The sequence below is a fragment of the Xiphophorus hellerii genome, chromosome 20 (assembly GCF_003331165.1).
Source record: "Xiphophorus hellerii strain 12219 chromosome 20, Xiphophorus_hellerii-4.1, whole genome shotgun sequence".
Taxonomy (NCBI): Eukaryota; Metazoa; Chordata; class Actinopteri; order Cyprinodontiformes; family Poeciliidae; genus Xiphophorus; species Xiphophorus hellerii.
Window position 1 is genome coordinate 8,804,664 of NC_045691.1, and position 15,719 is coordinate 8,820,382.

Genomic DNA, 15,719 nt, shown 5'->3' on the forward strand with positions numbered 1-15,719 from the left:
TCCTGAATTCCAGTCAGGGGCCACACAAACTCATTTCATTGGCCCCAAACGACCACCAAGCTGCACTTTGAACACCCCTGCAACACACTTTTGTCAAATTAATAATAATATTAGCATCTGTTGGATGTTTTATATGGAATCACTTTGTGGCAAAGACATACATTTGTTTATTAATTTCAAATTTGAACTAATATCCATATCTAGTTAGATCTATAGTCCAGCCAGCTAATATGACATCAATGAGGGTAAAGGCTAAAAAAGGATTCTTTATTGTGTCAGAAATTATTTAATCTTCAGCTAACAATTTGATCTATTGCTGTCATCTGTGTTAGTCTGGGAAATCTAACACTTTCAGCAAACAATAAAACAGAAGTAATGTTCCATCAAAAGAAAATATATTGGGGGGTTTTTATGGGGTTTTTTAAAACAAAATTTAGAATAATAGGACAGAAGACAAGACGTAAGTCAAGCCAAGTTGTTTCATGTAGTTAAACTGTGTCTTTTAGATCAAGCAGGAAGTGACCAAAAATGTTTGCTAAAGCAGCTCACCCTCCACTCTGATAAAAGGTCCTGCACACTCTCCCTCCTCAGATATCTGTTTCTGCTCTGCTGTCTCTCTTACACACACACTCACACAGAGGAAGGCTGATAACTGTGATTCCGCTGCTGAATTTTTAACGCTGTTGTGGAACTTTTTTTTTTCCAGCCGGGGTTACTGTGGCACCGGGGTACTATTACACTGACAGAGACAGGGAGACCGGGCTCAACTCTTTTCTGTTGTTTACTGAGGCTGCACTGACCCAGACTGTCCATGGAGTGTTTGGTAGGTCCAGATATTTAAATGAACTGATTAACATTACTCTGTATCATTTTAAGCATTGCATGTGTTAAGCAGTTCCTGTACCTAGACAGAAATCATGAAACTTGTAATACTGTATATATTTTTTTCAAATATTATATTAGTTGTGAAATGATGACTATATATCTGTACTTAATTTTAGTGAATATGAGCTAATGATATTTAACATACAAGGTAGTACTTTTTGCCTCACACAGAGTCAATTTCCTGTGTAGACTTCTATATAAATCTGTGTATATTTCGTTTCTTCTTGAGATTTCTTGTTACCTAATACATAAGTCTGGCATAAAGGAAGTTAATAAAAAAAATATCTTAACTTGTTAAGTTGTGTATATGTTTTATTACCTCTGGGGTTGTTCTTGATGGAAACACAAAGAATATTGAAAACTTTGCTGTCAACAGATAAGTCCAATTTCTTTAATAAACTGAATAATTTTAAAGTAGAGAACTGGGTTGTTCATGGCTTATGCTTAGACTACAGCTATATAGCTCTTGGCCGGTCTAAATGGTGCTTACCATCCTGACTGCCATTCTTGGCATCTTTAAAGGCTTGAATTATTTATTGCAGGAGGTTTGTTTAAGTGTTGCTGCTACGTCCTGCATAGCTCATGGATTGGAAAGTTTTTTATCTTACAAATAACCTTTTGCCAATACTGTTTGCAGTGTTAATTATTTGAGTCATTGTTGTTTTCCATGAAAATCAACTTTTGTGAGGAGTTTGATTAGTTTGTGAGGACAGTTTCAATTCAGATAAACAGAGAATATGATTGCAGAACCAGCTGTTTAGTGAATAAAAGCTACAACCATTTAACTTTTAATCAGTCTAGAGCTCTGTAATGAAATAAGTCATCTGAGCTATAAACCAGCAAACCAGAATCATTTTTTTATGGCCAAATATGTCTTAAGTGTAGTTGTATAGAGTAGTTATGAGTAGTCAGTATCTAACTCAGTACACTCTAGATCAAAATTCTACCTTTTAAAATAAATCACTGTAATTGGAAAAAATATTCCCAATACAGATAGGCACATGCATCAAAATGTTCTTCATTTTACAACTTTTCAAATATAATAGTGTTTTTGTTTGCTAAGCATGAGTATTTTTGCAAAGCGTAAAATGTGAGTCAAATTTATTCCAAAAAAATAAATAAATAAATACACTAAAAGTGAGCAGTAATGGCTGTAATCAGTATCAGTATAGTTATATGACAAAGTTTGTATAGAGAAAGAACTGCTGGTTCAGCATCAAGACAAAGATGTTGATCCCTTGAAACAACGCACACAAAATAAACAACAGTCTGGTGCAATCACAATAAAGTCTAAACATACTTTTGAGATTTGAGTTGTTCCATATATGACAAATTCAATCTTTAAGATACTTTTCCTGCTCTGAGTACCTGTTAGCTTCTTGCATCCATGAGAAGTTTTCCAATTTCCAAAAAAGTATGGTTATCATGAGAGGTATCCAGTTAAGCTACTGACTACTGAAAATACTCCACACAGCCCATTTGAAAAACTTTGACGTTCCTTTAAATAATTTTTACTAGAATACAACACATCCAAACCCAGGGAAACACCAAAAAAAAAAACCCCAGAAAAACATAAATATTCTAAAGAATGTAACGAGGTTAAAAAAAAATATTATTTTGCATACTTTGATACTCTTGTCAATTAAGTATTTTGTTGCAAACTAAATCTGCAATATCTTACAAAGGCACTGAAAGATGAAAATCAACCTTAAAAGACACAAATAGCTTCATGAAATTTCAAATTGTTTTCTTACAGCAACAACATAATTTTGAAACATATATTGTGACTGAAAATAAAAGTGAAAAAAGTAACTTCACAAGCCAAAATTAAAATGAAATTTAAAAAATTACATAGTTTTTCTTTTAAGTTTCTAAAAAAATGTTTGTATTAACGACTAATTAACTTTTATGTTGTATTCTTACCATTAATGGTAAGAATGCCATTAATATTCTTACCATATTGTACTTTGCAATGCTTTGGTGCTTAAATGTGCTATACAAATCAAATTTGATTGATTGATTGATTGATTGATTGATTGATTGATTGATTGGTTGATTGGTTGATTGATTGATTGATTGATTGATTGATTGATTGATTGATTGATTGATTGATTGATTGATTGATTGATTGATTGATTGGCGTAAAGCTATTGAAAGATAGGGCTATTTTGAAATTGAGCGCAGAGTTGCTAGAAAATACTAGAAATTTGACTTAGTCTTATTTGTGAGTCACAGTAAAATCTCATAGAATCTAAATATCGCTTGAGACAAAGAAAGGTACCATGAAATACATCAGTATAATTGTTCCTCCTTACTTTTCTGTCCACCTCTATCTCACCTATCTCTCCCAAATATACATCTGTTGGCGACGGTCAGCAGAGAGAATGGACTGTGTGATCTTATGCAGCAATGTGACTCACTTGCTTTAGGAGATAAACACTGTGACTTAATCATAAATTTATCAGACCATTGTCATGTTTACTGCTGTGTTTAATGAAACTAAAGTTGCACCGCTTTCTCTGTGAGTCCTAAAGAAGCTGCACTTAAGGTGAAGGTGGAAGGGTCAAGTTTTCAATGTACAGGCTGCCACATTGGGAGTTTGCATATTTTTAGGTTTAAGAAGGACAAAATCTTGTTTTATAGAATCTGAGAGTTTAACTCATGATTACTCTAAGGATCAGTGTTTTGCTAGAACCGCCCTGGACATACTTTTAACATACAAGTCTTATGTTTTATAACATTGAGGATTATAAAATTTATCTGTTACATTTTTCTTATAGGCTAATCCGTCCTGATGCTGTCACCATAAAATTATGACCCTTAACACTCAGAGAGATAAGGAGCCTCTGCGGCGTCGAGGGAGCACACCAATTCCTCCCCTCTATCAGCAGCTAAGTGGGACTTGGGACCTTCGAAGATCCCTGAGCACACGGCCGGAGCGTCCTGGTCCAACTCGCAGTCACCCTCCTTTAGGGCAGTCAGCATCTTACCATCCCGGAGACAAGTCCCTGCACTACCGTGCTCACTGGAGTTCTGACTCAGATGACGACTCACAGAGTGAATCAGAGTGTGTTTACAGAGTGGTGTTGCTTGGCGACCATGGTGTCGGAAAGACCAGCCTCGCAGGCATCTTTGCTGGAATAACGGAGAAAGATGATCAACCTGGAGGTGGGATGCTGTTTGTGGAACTCTTTAATAAATTAGTTGTCAGTGTGCTTTCATGTTTTCAGCAGTGCCTTAATTTATTGCTTTTTCATTAAACAAGATGTTCAATTTATTGCACTCTGTAAATATCTTTGTGAACTCTGGTTCTCATCAGACATGACAGGGTCCAAAGTTCTCAGCATCATTCACAGGAAATGAAGCATGTTGAAAGTGGAAACAATGACCGTCATGTTTAGCTTGCCACTGTTTCTTTAGATGCATAGCTGTTTTAGCATCTTCCATCAGTCTCACAATCACAGATTGACTCTACGATCTAGAGATCCTGGCACCATATGGCCCCCACAACCAACCACAGTGCTCCTTGTTCTTCTGACTGAAGATGGCTACAATCACATCTGCTTTGTATTTGAAAATATATGTTAAGAATTTACGAGTACTTAAAATCTTGAAGTGACACATACAGGTAAAAGCCACAAATAAAGCTAGATATAAATAAATAAATTCTGAATTTTTATGAAGCAGTAGGTGGACATATAACGTTAACTCACTATGAAAAGCAACAATAGGTATGAGGATAAATTAATACATTAAAATACAAATAAATAAATATACAGGACATTATTATGGGGTGGCCACTATGCCCCTGATATTCTTCCCCAAAATGCTGTTGTTGGCACCACAGTTACCAAACAGTTCAAAAACATTCATCATAAGCAGCGTTTTAGATTTTACTTGTACAAAGTTTTTTTTAACACACTATTTATAATCTTTGGTGTACAAAACATCACACAGATGCAGAAAACGCAGATTTGTTCACAGTATCTTTGACTTTGTTGTGGTATGGCAACCTTGACTGGCCCGACATTATTGATGAGCTCTTGTGTCATGTGACTTTGGGCCTCTGGCAATGATTGGCAACTCATATTGATCCATTAGCAGTCTGACACACTGTGAGGACAGGGTTGGTGTGCAGTTAGTTGTACTGAATTAACTCTGGGTTTTATTTAGCATGTTGTTGACTCAGAGATTGTTTGTGTTGTTATTGTTTCCTCATTTGTCTCAACAGTCATTCTGGTGGTAGACGTGTTTTAGTTTTTAGAACTTTTGTCCAGTTTTTGGCCAAAATTGTGGCTTTTCAGAAATCAGTTTCACTTTGAAGATTCATCACTTTAGTTTAAGCTGATATTTTCATAAAGTTAATAGTTCAATTTAAATATAAGCTTTTGGCAGCACCTCAAATGTGATCTAATCAACTGAACTCAACATTTTCTTCCCAAGAGATTGTAAATAAAATAGAAAAGAAAATGTAGAATAACATGAACAAGTTTGGTAGGGTGTGTTTAACCAGTCCAGTAGACACCATAATCTGATTTTAAACTCGGAAAATACATATTTGCTTAGGTTTAGTAGTCTAGAATTTGTGATTTCTAAACATTTATATTTTTCATTTATATTTCAGAATATTTTTTAATTTAAGTTTATTTGTATACATTTTAAGACCATACAACTCGGTTATTTAAAAGATAATGAAATGATAAATACTTGAAGTTAATCTTGTTTTAGAAATGGTAACAAGAATTTGCGTAGAAAACAATAAAAGCCTGCAAAATGTTGTAACTTTAATAACCAATGAGAAACTAAATATCATCAGCTATAGTGAAAGGAATTTCACAGTAAATTTATTTTACTGTGTAGTAAAAAGATTTTTTTAATTGGTAGATGTGTGAATGTCTTGTGTTATTATCATTACATCAGTCTCATAAAACTGTCCTGAATCGACAAAATGATGTTTTCTAATATGGCAACAAGTCATCCAAAAGGAGCAGCATTAAATGGCAGGATAAGTATAAAGAAATTTTGTTCAGTTTATTTATTAGAACCAACCTTTTACAAAAGGGTTTGTTCTAAATAAGATTTTATTAAATGTTTTAATTCTCATAACTGCCAGAGTAATTTGAAAAGCATTCACATTGGAAAAAGAGAAAAGAATCAAAAAATCTTTTACACAGGGGTCAAGTCAAGTTTATTGTTATATCTTGACAAGGCATCTCAAAGTCAAAACCTTTTTATATGAATGAATCCAAAACTCAAATCCAACAACATAAGAGATAAGAGATGTTAAACATTAAATTTTATCATCTGTTTATGTGCCTGTATTTATTGTCCCTTACAGAGGACACATATGAGCGGACACTGATGGTGGATGGAGAGGAAACAACACTGATTGTCATGGACACATGGGAGAGTGATAAATCGGTATGCTGTATTTGAGTGAGTGTGTATTGGTGTGGAAATATTTCTAAGCATGAAATATAACTTCTTAGTTCTGTCCAGATAAACAAGAAGCATGCCATGAATGTGTGTATGTATATGTCATCATTGTTAACAAAGGAAAAAGTTCTGAAAATGTAAGTCAGACCATGTTTTTCTAAAAACAAAAATTTAAAATTCAGCACAACCAATCAATTGCCAAACAGCTGCTTTCTTTAAAATTAGTGCAACCATTAAAAAAGAAAAATGTAGTAGAGATAGTCATGGTCAAATTGACCCCATTCATTTAAAGGTAAACAGCATTTTTTTTCTGTAGGTTATTTACCAACTTAATGACTATTATTTATTAAAATGTTTGTCAAAATTCAATAATATGAATGAAAATGTACAATCTGGTCTTTACAGTTTCTAAAATTATGAAAATAACCTCGAACTAAACATCACTGACTTGATAATGTTAGTATTTTTTAAACAATATAAAACCACAATAGAAATGTTTGTAGAAAAATAAATATAGCTATGCCACAACCCTATGCAAAGTCTGTATGACCGTAAAAGTTAAAGGTGATTCACTTTCTTTTTACTATCCCTTTATTCTGTTTAGGAAAAATTAAGAAGTCTCTGTCCTTGTGTCCTCTGTTAGGAAAAAGGAGACCCATCCTGTCATGATGATTGTCTGAAGGTGGGGAGTGCATATGTTATTGTTTACTCTGTCACCGACCGCTCAAGTTTTGATTCAGCTGCTGAACTCCGCATAACACTGAGGCGCGCACGACAAGCCGAAAATCTTCCCATCATCCTCGTAGGAAACAAGAGTGACTTGGTCCGGGCTAGAGAGGTCGCTGTGGAAGGTGGGGTCATTGATCCGTAATTGAAAAATGGCTAAACATCATTTGATCCTACTTTAATAATTTAGCCTCTTTCCTTTCTTTCCTAGAGGGCAGTGCTTGTGCGGTAGTGTTTGACTGTAAATTCATTGAGACGTCTGCATCCCTGCAGCATAACGTGTCCGAACTGTTTGAGGGCGTGGTGCGACAGATTCGTCTCCGTCGGGACAGCAACGACGTCACAAAGCACAGAAACTCAATCTACAAACGTAAAGAAAGCCTCACCAAGAAGGCCCGCCGTTTCTTGGACCGACTGGTGGCACGAAACAACCAGCGAATGGCGGTTAAAGTGCGCTCCAAGAGCTGCCATGACCTAGCTGTCCTCTGAAGACTTGCTTTCATCAAGACTTTTATTGTGACTTCTTGAACGATTGCCTGCTTGTGATACTGCGGAAAATAGCATCAGCTGTGTCTTTCACGACCAGTGGGTCAGGCTCAGACAAAACTGTCACTGACAAAATGAATGAACAGAAGACACTTACTGTGACTATGGCTTCCCTGTTTTACTATTTAGTGTCAAATTCGTTGCGACTTTACCTCCAAATGACATCAATATGAGGATTTCAGATGAATGTAACAGATCACCATTCTATGGTTTAACAGTGGCATGAGTGCGTTTAAGTGTGTGTGTGGGAGGGGGGTGTGGGTGTGCGTGCGCGTGGGTGTGTGTGTGTGTGTGGGGGGGGGGCGTGGGGGTGTATCAGTAGAGGTGATGTGACATTGTTCATCATGGGGAACCTGATCACTGTTGTTATCCCGAGATTTCTTGTGTTCAGATTAATGTGCTAAATAAAATTTCAAAAGTCATAAAATCATGTCTACTAGAATTGTACAAAAAAAACCAACTTATTTTGAGATTTTTAAATATTTTTTAAATTAGCATTGCATACTTGGCAGTGTCTATTGAAAGTGAAAGTTCTGTCATTTTTTACCCCTTCATCTTACTGTGTGCCCAGTTTCCTCAAGATAATATTCTGGTGATGTTTAAATTTGATACCAATCCAAGTCATGTTGCTTTTACTGTCATTACAACCATATAAGGGTGAAACACTGCAAAGTTACATAAGATTTAATCTTCCAGGAACCTAGCACTACACATACATATAAACCAACCTGATTAAAATGTGAAGCACATAATCTGAAAGTGAGGACCCACATGACTAATGTTATGCTAAGAGTTCATGTAGGAGGTTCATGGGATTTCCTACAATACTGCTGGCTTTACCGATCCAGGGTGTGTGGTAAATGAAAGAAAGACTATGACAATTTTTCAGTGAAGTGCTTGAAAAATGTTCAAATATGAATTCATCATTCATTTCATCAAGTGAAGACCAAGGAATATGATGGGGTCTTGGGGATTCTCCGCAGCGGATCTGTTTAAGTTAAGTGCTGCGTCACTTAACTTAAACCACTCTGTGGTTTTATTAAAGCCAGTGATCATGTTTTTTGATTTAGCAACTCCCAGTAACAATTTGTTGACTTTGCTTCAGTCTGTAAGCCATCACACCTCCTCTCTGTATGCTGACTTGACATTTTTATTGATGAAATCCACCATGGTAAACTTTGCAGATGACATAATGCAGTTTGATCTGTGCACTGCTGCACAGTGCAAAGAACAGGACTGAGTACAGAACTCTGAAGGACCCCAGTATTCAGTGCCTTTCTGTCAAAATGTCAAGGATCTAGTTGCAGAGGGAGGTGTTTACATTCTACTTTATACAGCAATAACTCTTCCACAGTAATTCTCAAGTCAAATTCTCAAGTCAACAAACATAACTAAGCAAATAAACTTTTTGCCTTGGATTCCCTCTATATTGAAGCAACAGAAAATTCTTGTGAAAATCCGTTGTGAGTTATTGGGAGGAAAGACTGAGAGACAATGACATTAGATCTTCCTGAAAATTAGCTTCCAACTAGCAAAAGTGCAAAAATACAAAAAATAACCCTATAGCCTGGTTATTTTGACATGCTTAATGTATATTTTCAAAGATATTTTGGAAAGAAAGGTATGATTATAATTTAGCTCATTAATTTTTCATCTGCATACAAGCAAAGGACCAATTTATTGACAGAAAGACTGGCTTGTTTGGCAAACTATTTTTTGCTACAAAACACAACTTGTGTCAAGTGAAATTATCTGGGCAAATTTTGAACAGAGTAAAAAAAAACAAAGAAAAGAAAGAACAGAAATTCACTTTTGTTTTGCAAACCACCACTGCGTATCAGTGAAGGCATTTTTTAAAATTGACTCCTTAAAATCTTCTCAACAGCATATACGCTTGTCAGGTTCACACTGGTAGCTATTAATTTAAGAATTTTTGAAACGGAAGAATGTTTTTGAAATGTCTGACAGGAATTTATTTATTTACCATTTTCAGATTAATTTCTTTCAGGGAAATCTCCTGGTGACGCTTGGTTGTTTTAGTCAGGTCTGTCAGCTGAAGCTACATGGATCAAACATTAGTATTCCACATTGCATAAACACAGTCAAAACTCTTGAATGTTTACTGTTGCCTTGGTAATTTGCTGTCTGTTAGCCAATGTCTGCTAGAAGAAGTTGTTTACCGAACGGTAGTTATGATAACACAGTCTAATGCAGACACCTCTACATGACTGAAATAAAACAGGCCACATGTTGGGGAGATTGCCTTTGGGATTTCCCTGCTTGGAGTTTAGTCTACAAAAAATACATTTGATACATGCTTTTTGTGCATATTTAAGTATTGGGACAGCTAATGTTAACAGTGACTTCTGTAAATACAACTTTATTAAGCAACACTAATTATTATACATTATAATTCATAGTGTATGTTTTTTTTATTATTATTTGGTTAATACTAAAATTCTATTTTTGGTAGACATTATTTGCTAACCTTCACTAAACACAAATGTTAGATGTTATGAGCCACCTACCCATCTACTAACTGAAAACATGCATCTTAGGTTCATTGGCCACTTTTGATTTCCCTTAAGGATGAGTGAATATTCACAAAACTGGTCATTTTGTTCCCTCCCCATTAAATTAAGTGCATTTGTTTAGGTTGTTTTGTTTTTTCTAGAACAGAATAGTGATGTCTAATCAAGATGTTTCCCAATAGTCATACATCAAATCATACCCACCATTGAGACATTTCATCTCTGCTATTAATATTCTATAATGTATTCATTTATGAAATATGAAAATACTTTACAGCAAAGAAAACTAAATGCATATGCTATAGTGCGAACATTAAGCGGTTTGTGTCTGAGTAGAAAAAGAAAGTGGGAAGGAATGAAAGTGAAGAAGAGGCTAATTGACTTGGAGCTGTGCATCCATTTCTCTATGTGATGGACTGGAGACGTTCCCAGGTCTTACCCTATTGATCATGGGAGAGCTGTAAAGTCTGTGAATTACAAAGTGAGCATACTGAAATAACCTGGTAACAGCTCAAAGTCACAATGAATTATTTCTATTTTTAAAGGAATACTAAATGTTGTTTTTGTTGTTAGAACAGTTTCTGGAGTCAAACATCAAACAAAGGTCTGAAGGACTTTTAATATTTACTCTTTTTGGAATAAAAATTCCCACCTTTAATTATTAATGTAAAGTACACATATTCATATGTTCATAATCATATGTTTGGTTAAAAGTATATAATATATTTTGTAAACTAAGTCATGGAAGAAAGACTTCATTATTAGTTATATTGTTTTATTTGATTCCATTTTATTATGTAAGAGTGTGTATACATTTGGATAAATATCTGCAACATCTATTCTGGCAATCTGTCCAGCCACCTCTCACCCAATGACAACTGAAGATAGGCCCGAGCCCCCCTGTGACCATACATGAATAATTGGTTATAGAAAATGGATGGGTGGATATTGTATAAATAAATAATTTATATTAGTCAGCTTTACTACATTCTATGTGCACAGATTTTGGTATTGGATACTAAACGTTCTCAGTAGAAATTCCAACTTCAGCTGGTTTTCTCGTTGTCTTTCTTTATGGGAAAACAGAAAATCTGATTTCCATTCCAAACGACCATTATAGTGCTTGTGATCCCTGTCTTAATATAGAAGTTTAAGCCAGTCAGGTTCATTATTTTGTGATCCCAAACTTTTTGCTTTGTTCTACTTGCTTTGTAGACATTTCAGTCAATAAATGTAAATGTACTGCTGTATTTTCCACATTTCCCTTAGTGCTGCAGATGCCAGCCTTCAGATGATGCTGGGGATGCAGGAGGGGGGGAGAGGTGTCTGGTTCTTTGAAAGAAGAGAAACGAAGTTGAACTACTGTGAAATGACATCAAGCTGCTTTGGGTGAGTGCCAGTTTTATCTCCAGCCCACATCAGACAGCCTCGCTGCCCCACTTTTTACTGATCAAATTTCCTATCTGTTTATTGATCAGGCATTTTGGTAACACACATGTACAGCGCACACTCACAAACAAACTGTGTTCTGCAGGGACAGTAGATGAAGGAGTGTTAAACATTGATTTGATGAGGGTAATGGAAAGAATGCCTGACTCTGCTTAACCCCTGTGACACACACACAGAGTGATGTGTAAACATCCTCTCAGTGGAGGAGGACCAGAGACTCAAAGCTGTGAGTTCAGCTCCCTCCTGAATCTGTTAAGAATAGCAAAGCCTGACAAAAAGTCCCTCCTAAGGATTTCTTCTTAGTTTGAGGTGCAGAGGGTGATGAAATTCGTTTTTACAAGAACTGACAATTTAAAGCTCTTTCTAGCTAAATTGTACTGTATATTTTTCATATAAAGTGCTGATCCAATGTTGTCAAAAATAATCAAGGATAAATAAGAGTGATAAAACCAGGAAACTCTTTTAGTGTTACACCTCTCTGCATGAAATGTGCTCTATAAATAATGGATGATTGATTGATTATGCGGTCTGTCCATTCAGGTGGACAGCCTTGTCTCGATAGGTTTCTAGTCACGCCATCGTCTTTCCTTCTTCAGATGATGAATTTAACAGAGTTACTTAAGATTTTAAAAATATTCGGATCAGCTAACCTGTCTTTAAACTCAGCCATAACTTTGTCACTAACTTGACTGCTGTGTTCCTTGGTCTTCGTGATGCTGTTTGGCCTTCAGAGAAAATATGCATATATTCTGAGATTAAATTACACACAAGTGGACTTCACTAACAAAGTTACATCTGAAGGCAATTGATTGTATTTTAATTAGGCATGTAAGCATCAACAGAGAGGAATACAAATGTACACTTCACACTCATGCATTGTTTTCTTGTTTGATGACCACAAAACAGTACTTTGCAACAACCTTTCACTCTTTGTGAGAAATCTTTCTTCATCTTCTTAAAAAAAGAATGTTGACAAAATCATCATGTTAAGTCTGTTCAAACTCACCAGCACTGTGCAAACTTATCCTTGAGTTTAAAAGAATATGTCACATAAACCTTTAGTTAAAATACCGCAGGATTAGAAACAGGAGTCAAAATGAGGTCACAGTCAACAATCTTAAATCTTAGCTAAACAAATGAAACAAAGCACACCATCAGAGCAAATTTTTCTGGGAAAACATTTTATAGTTTAACATCACAACATAAGTATGAATAAATAATACTAATTTAAAAAAAAAACAGAAAATCTAATTAAGCACTCTGTAGATGAGTCACCAGCATATGTGTGGCTCCACAATGTTTTCATTGCTCAGGCTGCCGATGTTCTCAGCAAAATTTAGACATTTAGAGCTGCGAACAGTCAAACTCCTCCATCATTTTCTTTATTTTTGTATTTTTAAACCAAACAGATGAAATCAAGTTAATTGCAATAATAGCCAGTGAAAGAAAGTTCTAGAGGACTGAAGGAACACTACATATTCTTCTGTTTGATTATATGTTTATTTCTCTTGGCTTGTACACAAAAATCCAGTTAGAGTCGAAGCAGACAGATAGCTGAATGCCTCGGTTTATTTGTTTTTCCTTTTTGCTTTTCATGAAACAGATGAGCTGACTTGTGAGGCCACAAGTCTTAACCCTTTCTACATGGCTGTCACGCCATGTTGGCACATCAAAAAAACTATCTCTGTAAAGCTGATGTTTTCCATCTTTTCTTGTTGATGCTGACCAAAGGCAGTTTCATGAGCTATTAGTTTCCACAGGAAGTCCACAGAAGTTAATTCCCGCATGTAGAAACACTGACATTTGTATTCTGGGACGTACCCTCATAGTAAAGTGTCCAGAAAATCCCCGAGCTGTAGTGCATTATGAAAACAATGTCACAGGGGTGTCAAACAAAAGTGTGAAGATTTGTACCACTTTTTCCCTTCCAGGTGGAAATTTCTTGCAGGTTTATACTGTATTTATTCCAGTAACCTCTTTGGGCTGGTGTCTCAGCACCAAAAGATAAAGTAATGGTCTGATCTGACAACCTGTCCTGTAAAAACAACAGTAAAGCCCTATTAATAGTAATGTTAGAATGAAGGTTTGAATCTCTTTGTGGGCCTTTCTGCACTAAATACTTAGCTGGTGAAACTTTATTTCATTTGTTTGGTATCTTGGTTCTTTAATGTACTGGTCACCCCTGTCCTATCTGTAGTTATGGTAATTATTCAAATGAATAACACTTAACTGTTTAAACAAATAACTGCCTCATTGTGAGCTGTAAAAAAGTGTCTTTCGTATTTCTTTTTGTGCATGTACTCACCACTGACCTGAACATCATTCTCAAAAGACCTTTCAAACATTTCAGCCTCTTTGAGGTGATCTTGATTTACAGACAGAGCAGCAAACACAGAAAGTCAAACAGTTGGCTGTATTTATTTAAACGGCACAGTCTCTGCTCTGTCAGTCTCTGACTCAGTTTGTCGTTCAGACATCAGTAACCTTGCCTCAGCCAGATAACCAGTGTAGAAGTCTTCGGTTTGAGTCTTTAATACTCTGGCTCCCCCTACTGGAGGTTTCTGTCCTTTCAATCAGCTTTTTCATCCTACTGCCTGCTCTTTTTTCACAGCACTTCGCTTCTTAACCTCTTATCTCCTCTACTAAATTGGATTAGATACAAAATAAACCGAACCTACATGTAAACACAGTAGAAGGAGAAACAAGGATGATGATGCCGTGTTGAACTGATTTTTCTATAAATATATTTGTTTAGTTGTTTGTTTTTATGGATGGAGACATTGTGCTTGTTATCTTTACCAAACAGACTTCAACACAGAAAGAGCATTATTGTAAAGATGCAAATTAGTGTAAATGCAAGGTATTGTGTGCATTTGTGATGTGTGTAGTGTTTGGCGCCCTCTAGTGAGTAAACATAACATTCGTCAAATTTTGCGTACGAAATCAGTTTTACATTTATTTATGTTTAACTATTGCCAAGTATTATGAGATAAATAAATTGTATTGTTTGAGGTTATTTTATTGTTATTAGTTGTATTTGTCTTTCATCTTTCTACCATTCTTATAGCATTACAAAGCATTTATCTTTAAAGAAACGTAACATCTGATTTAATGTGAAGAACTGAAATAATAATTTTGAGCTTACACAAATATTATTTTTTATGTTTCAGAATAATAAGAAATTACACATTTGTAACTGAAAGCTCTCATTTCAATAAGATGTAGTCCAGAAAAAAATATAAATTTTCTTTTTCAAATCCTGCAAGTGTAGAAGAATTCAAGTAATTAAAGTACATCTTACTCAATGGCAACATGAAAAAAGGAGACACGCTTTGTTTAAAGTGCTTAACATTTAAAATAAAGTTAAAATCAATGTCTCTATAATAAGGTGAGAAAGTATTGGAAGTCAGTGGTGTTTGGTGTAAAAACAAACAGAGAGAGGAGAATGTAGGTACACCTTTTGTAATGTGAAAAGACAAAAACCTGAGGAATAAAGAGTGGCGACATACCTGCGGAGGAAAGTAGAGACGATCTGTCTAGGTACCCAGATGCCTCCAGAGTCAACCAGAACATGCAGACATGCCAGGTTTTACATGTCTCCATTACGATCTGGCTGGGTTTTACATGTCCCCAGGTGTTCCACCAGTCACAGCTAAATTCCTCACCCTCCAATGAGAAGAATCACAGGTAAAACTTGTGAAGTTTATTGTGAAATTATTAGCCGTGGTATTCATTGTTTAATTTGTCATAATAGCACTCTATTCTAATTAGACATGCTTTTTCAAAGTCCTGTCATTGTTTCAGTTAATGAACTACAGTAATTATGCTGAAAAACCTTATGTTCCAGTCTCTTGTAGGTACGAGGCTTGAAAAATCAAACTGACAGCACCATCATAATAGAGTTCCTAATTGCTAACCATGCATGGAAAGTTGTTTTCCTGCCAACACGAAGATGTTTTTTGTCTGATTAGCTTTTACATCAAGGATTTGGCCTTGGAAATAAATCATTTTTTATTTCCAAATATGATTTGGAACATTTTACAGTTGTGTAAAATGTTTTACACAACCATTTTTTTTAAAATTTTCTATTTTTTTTTTACTTCTTAAATACTTTAACTTTTAGAAAGTGTACTCTTTCATTTGATG

General features: G+C 35.4%; 1 protein-coding gene across 1 annotated transcript; it reads left to right on the plus strand.

The window, feature by feature from the left end:
- The first annotated feature begins 496 nt into the window (after positions 1-496).
- rem1 (RAS (RAD and GEM)-like GTP-binding 1) lies at positions 497-9,020 on the plus strand. Its single transcript, XM_032548619.1, has 5 exons — positions 497-823; positions 3,666-4,053; positions 6,224-6,306; positions 6,965-7,172; positions 7,259-9,020. The coding sequence occupies exons 2-5, from the start codon at positions 3,699-3,701 to the stop codon at positions 7,534-7,536; spliced, it is 924 nt and encodes a 307-aa protein (XP_032404510.1). The 5' UTR covers positions 497-823; positions 3,666-3,698; the 3' UTR covers positions 7,537-9,020.
- The last annotated feature ends 6,699 nt before the right edge of the window (positions 9,021-15,719 follow it).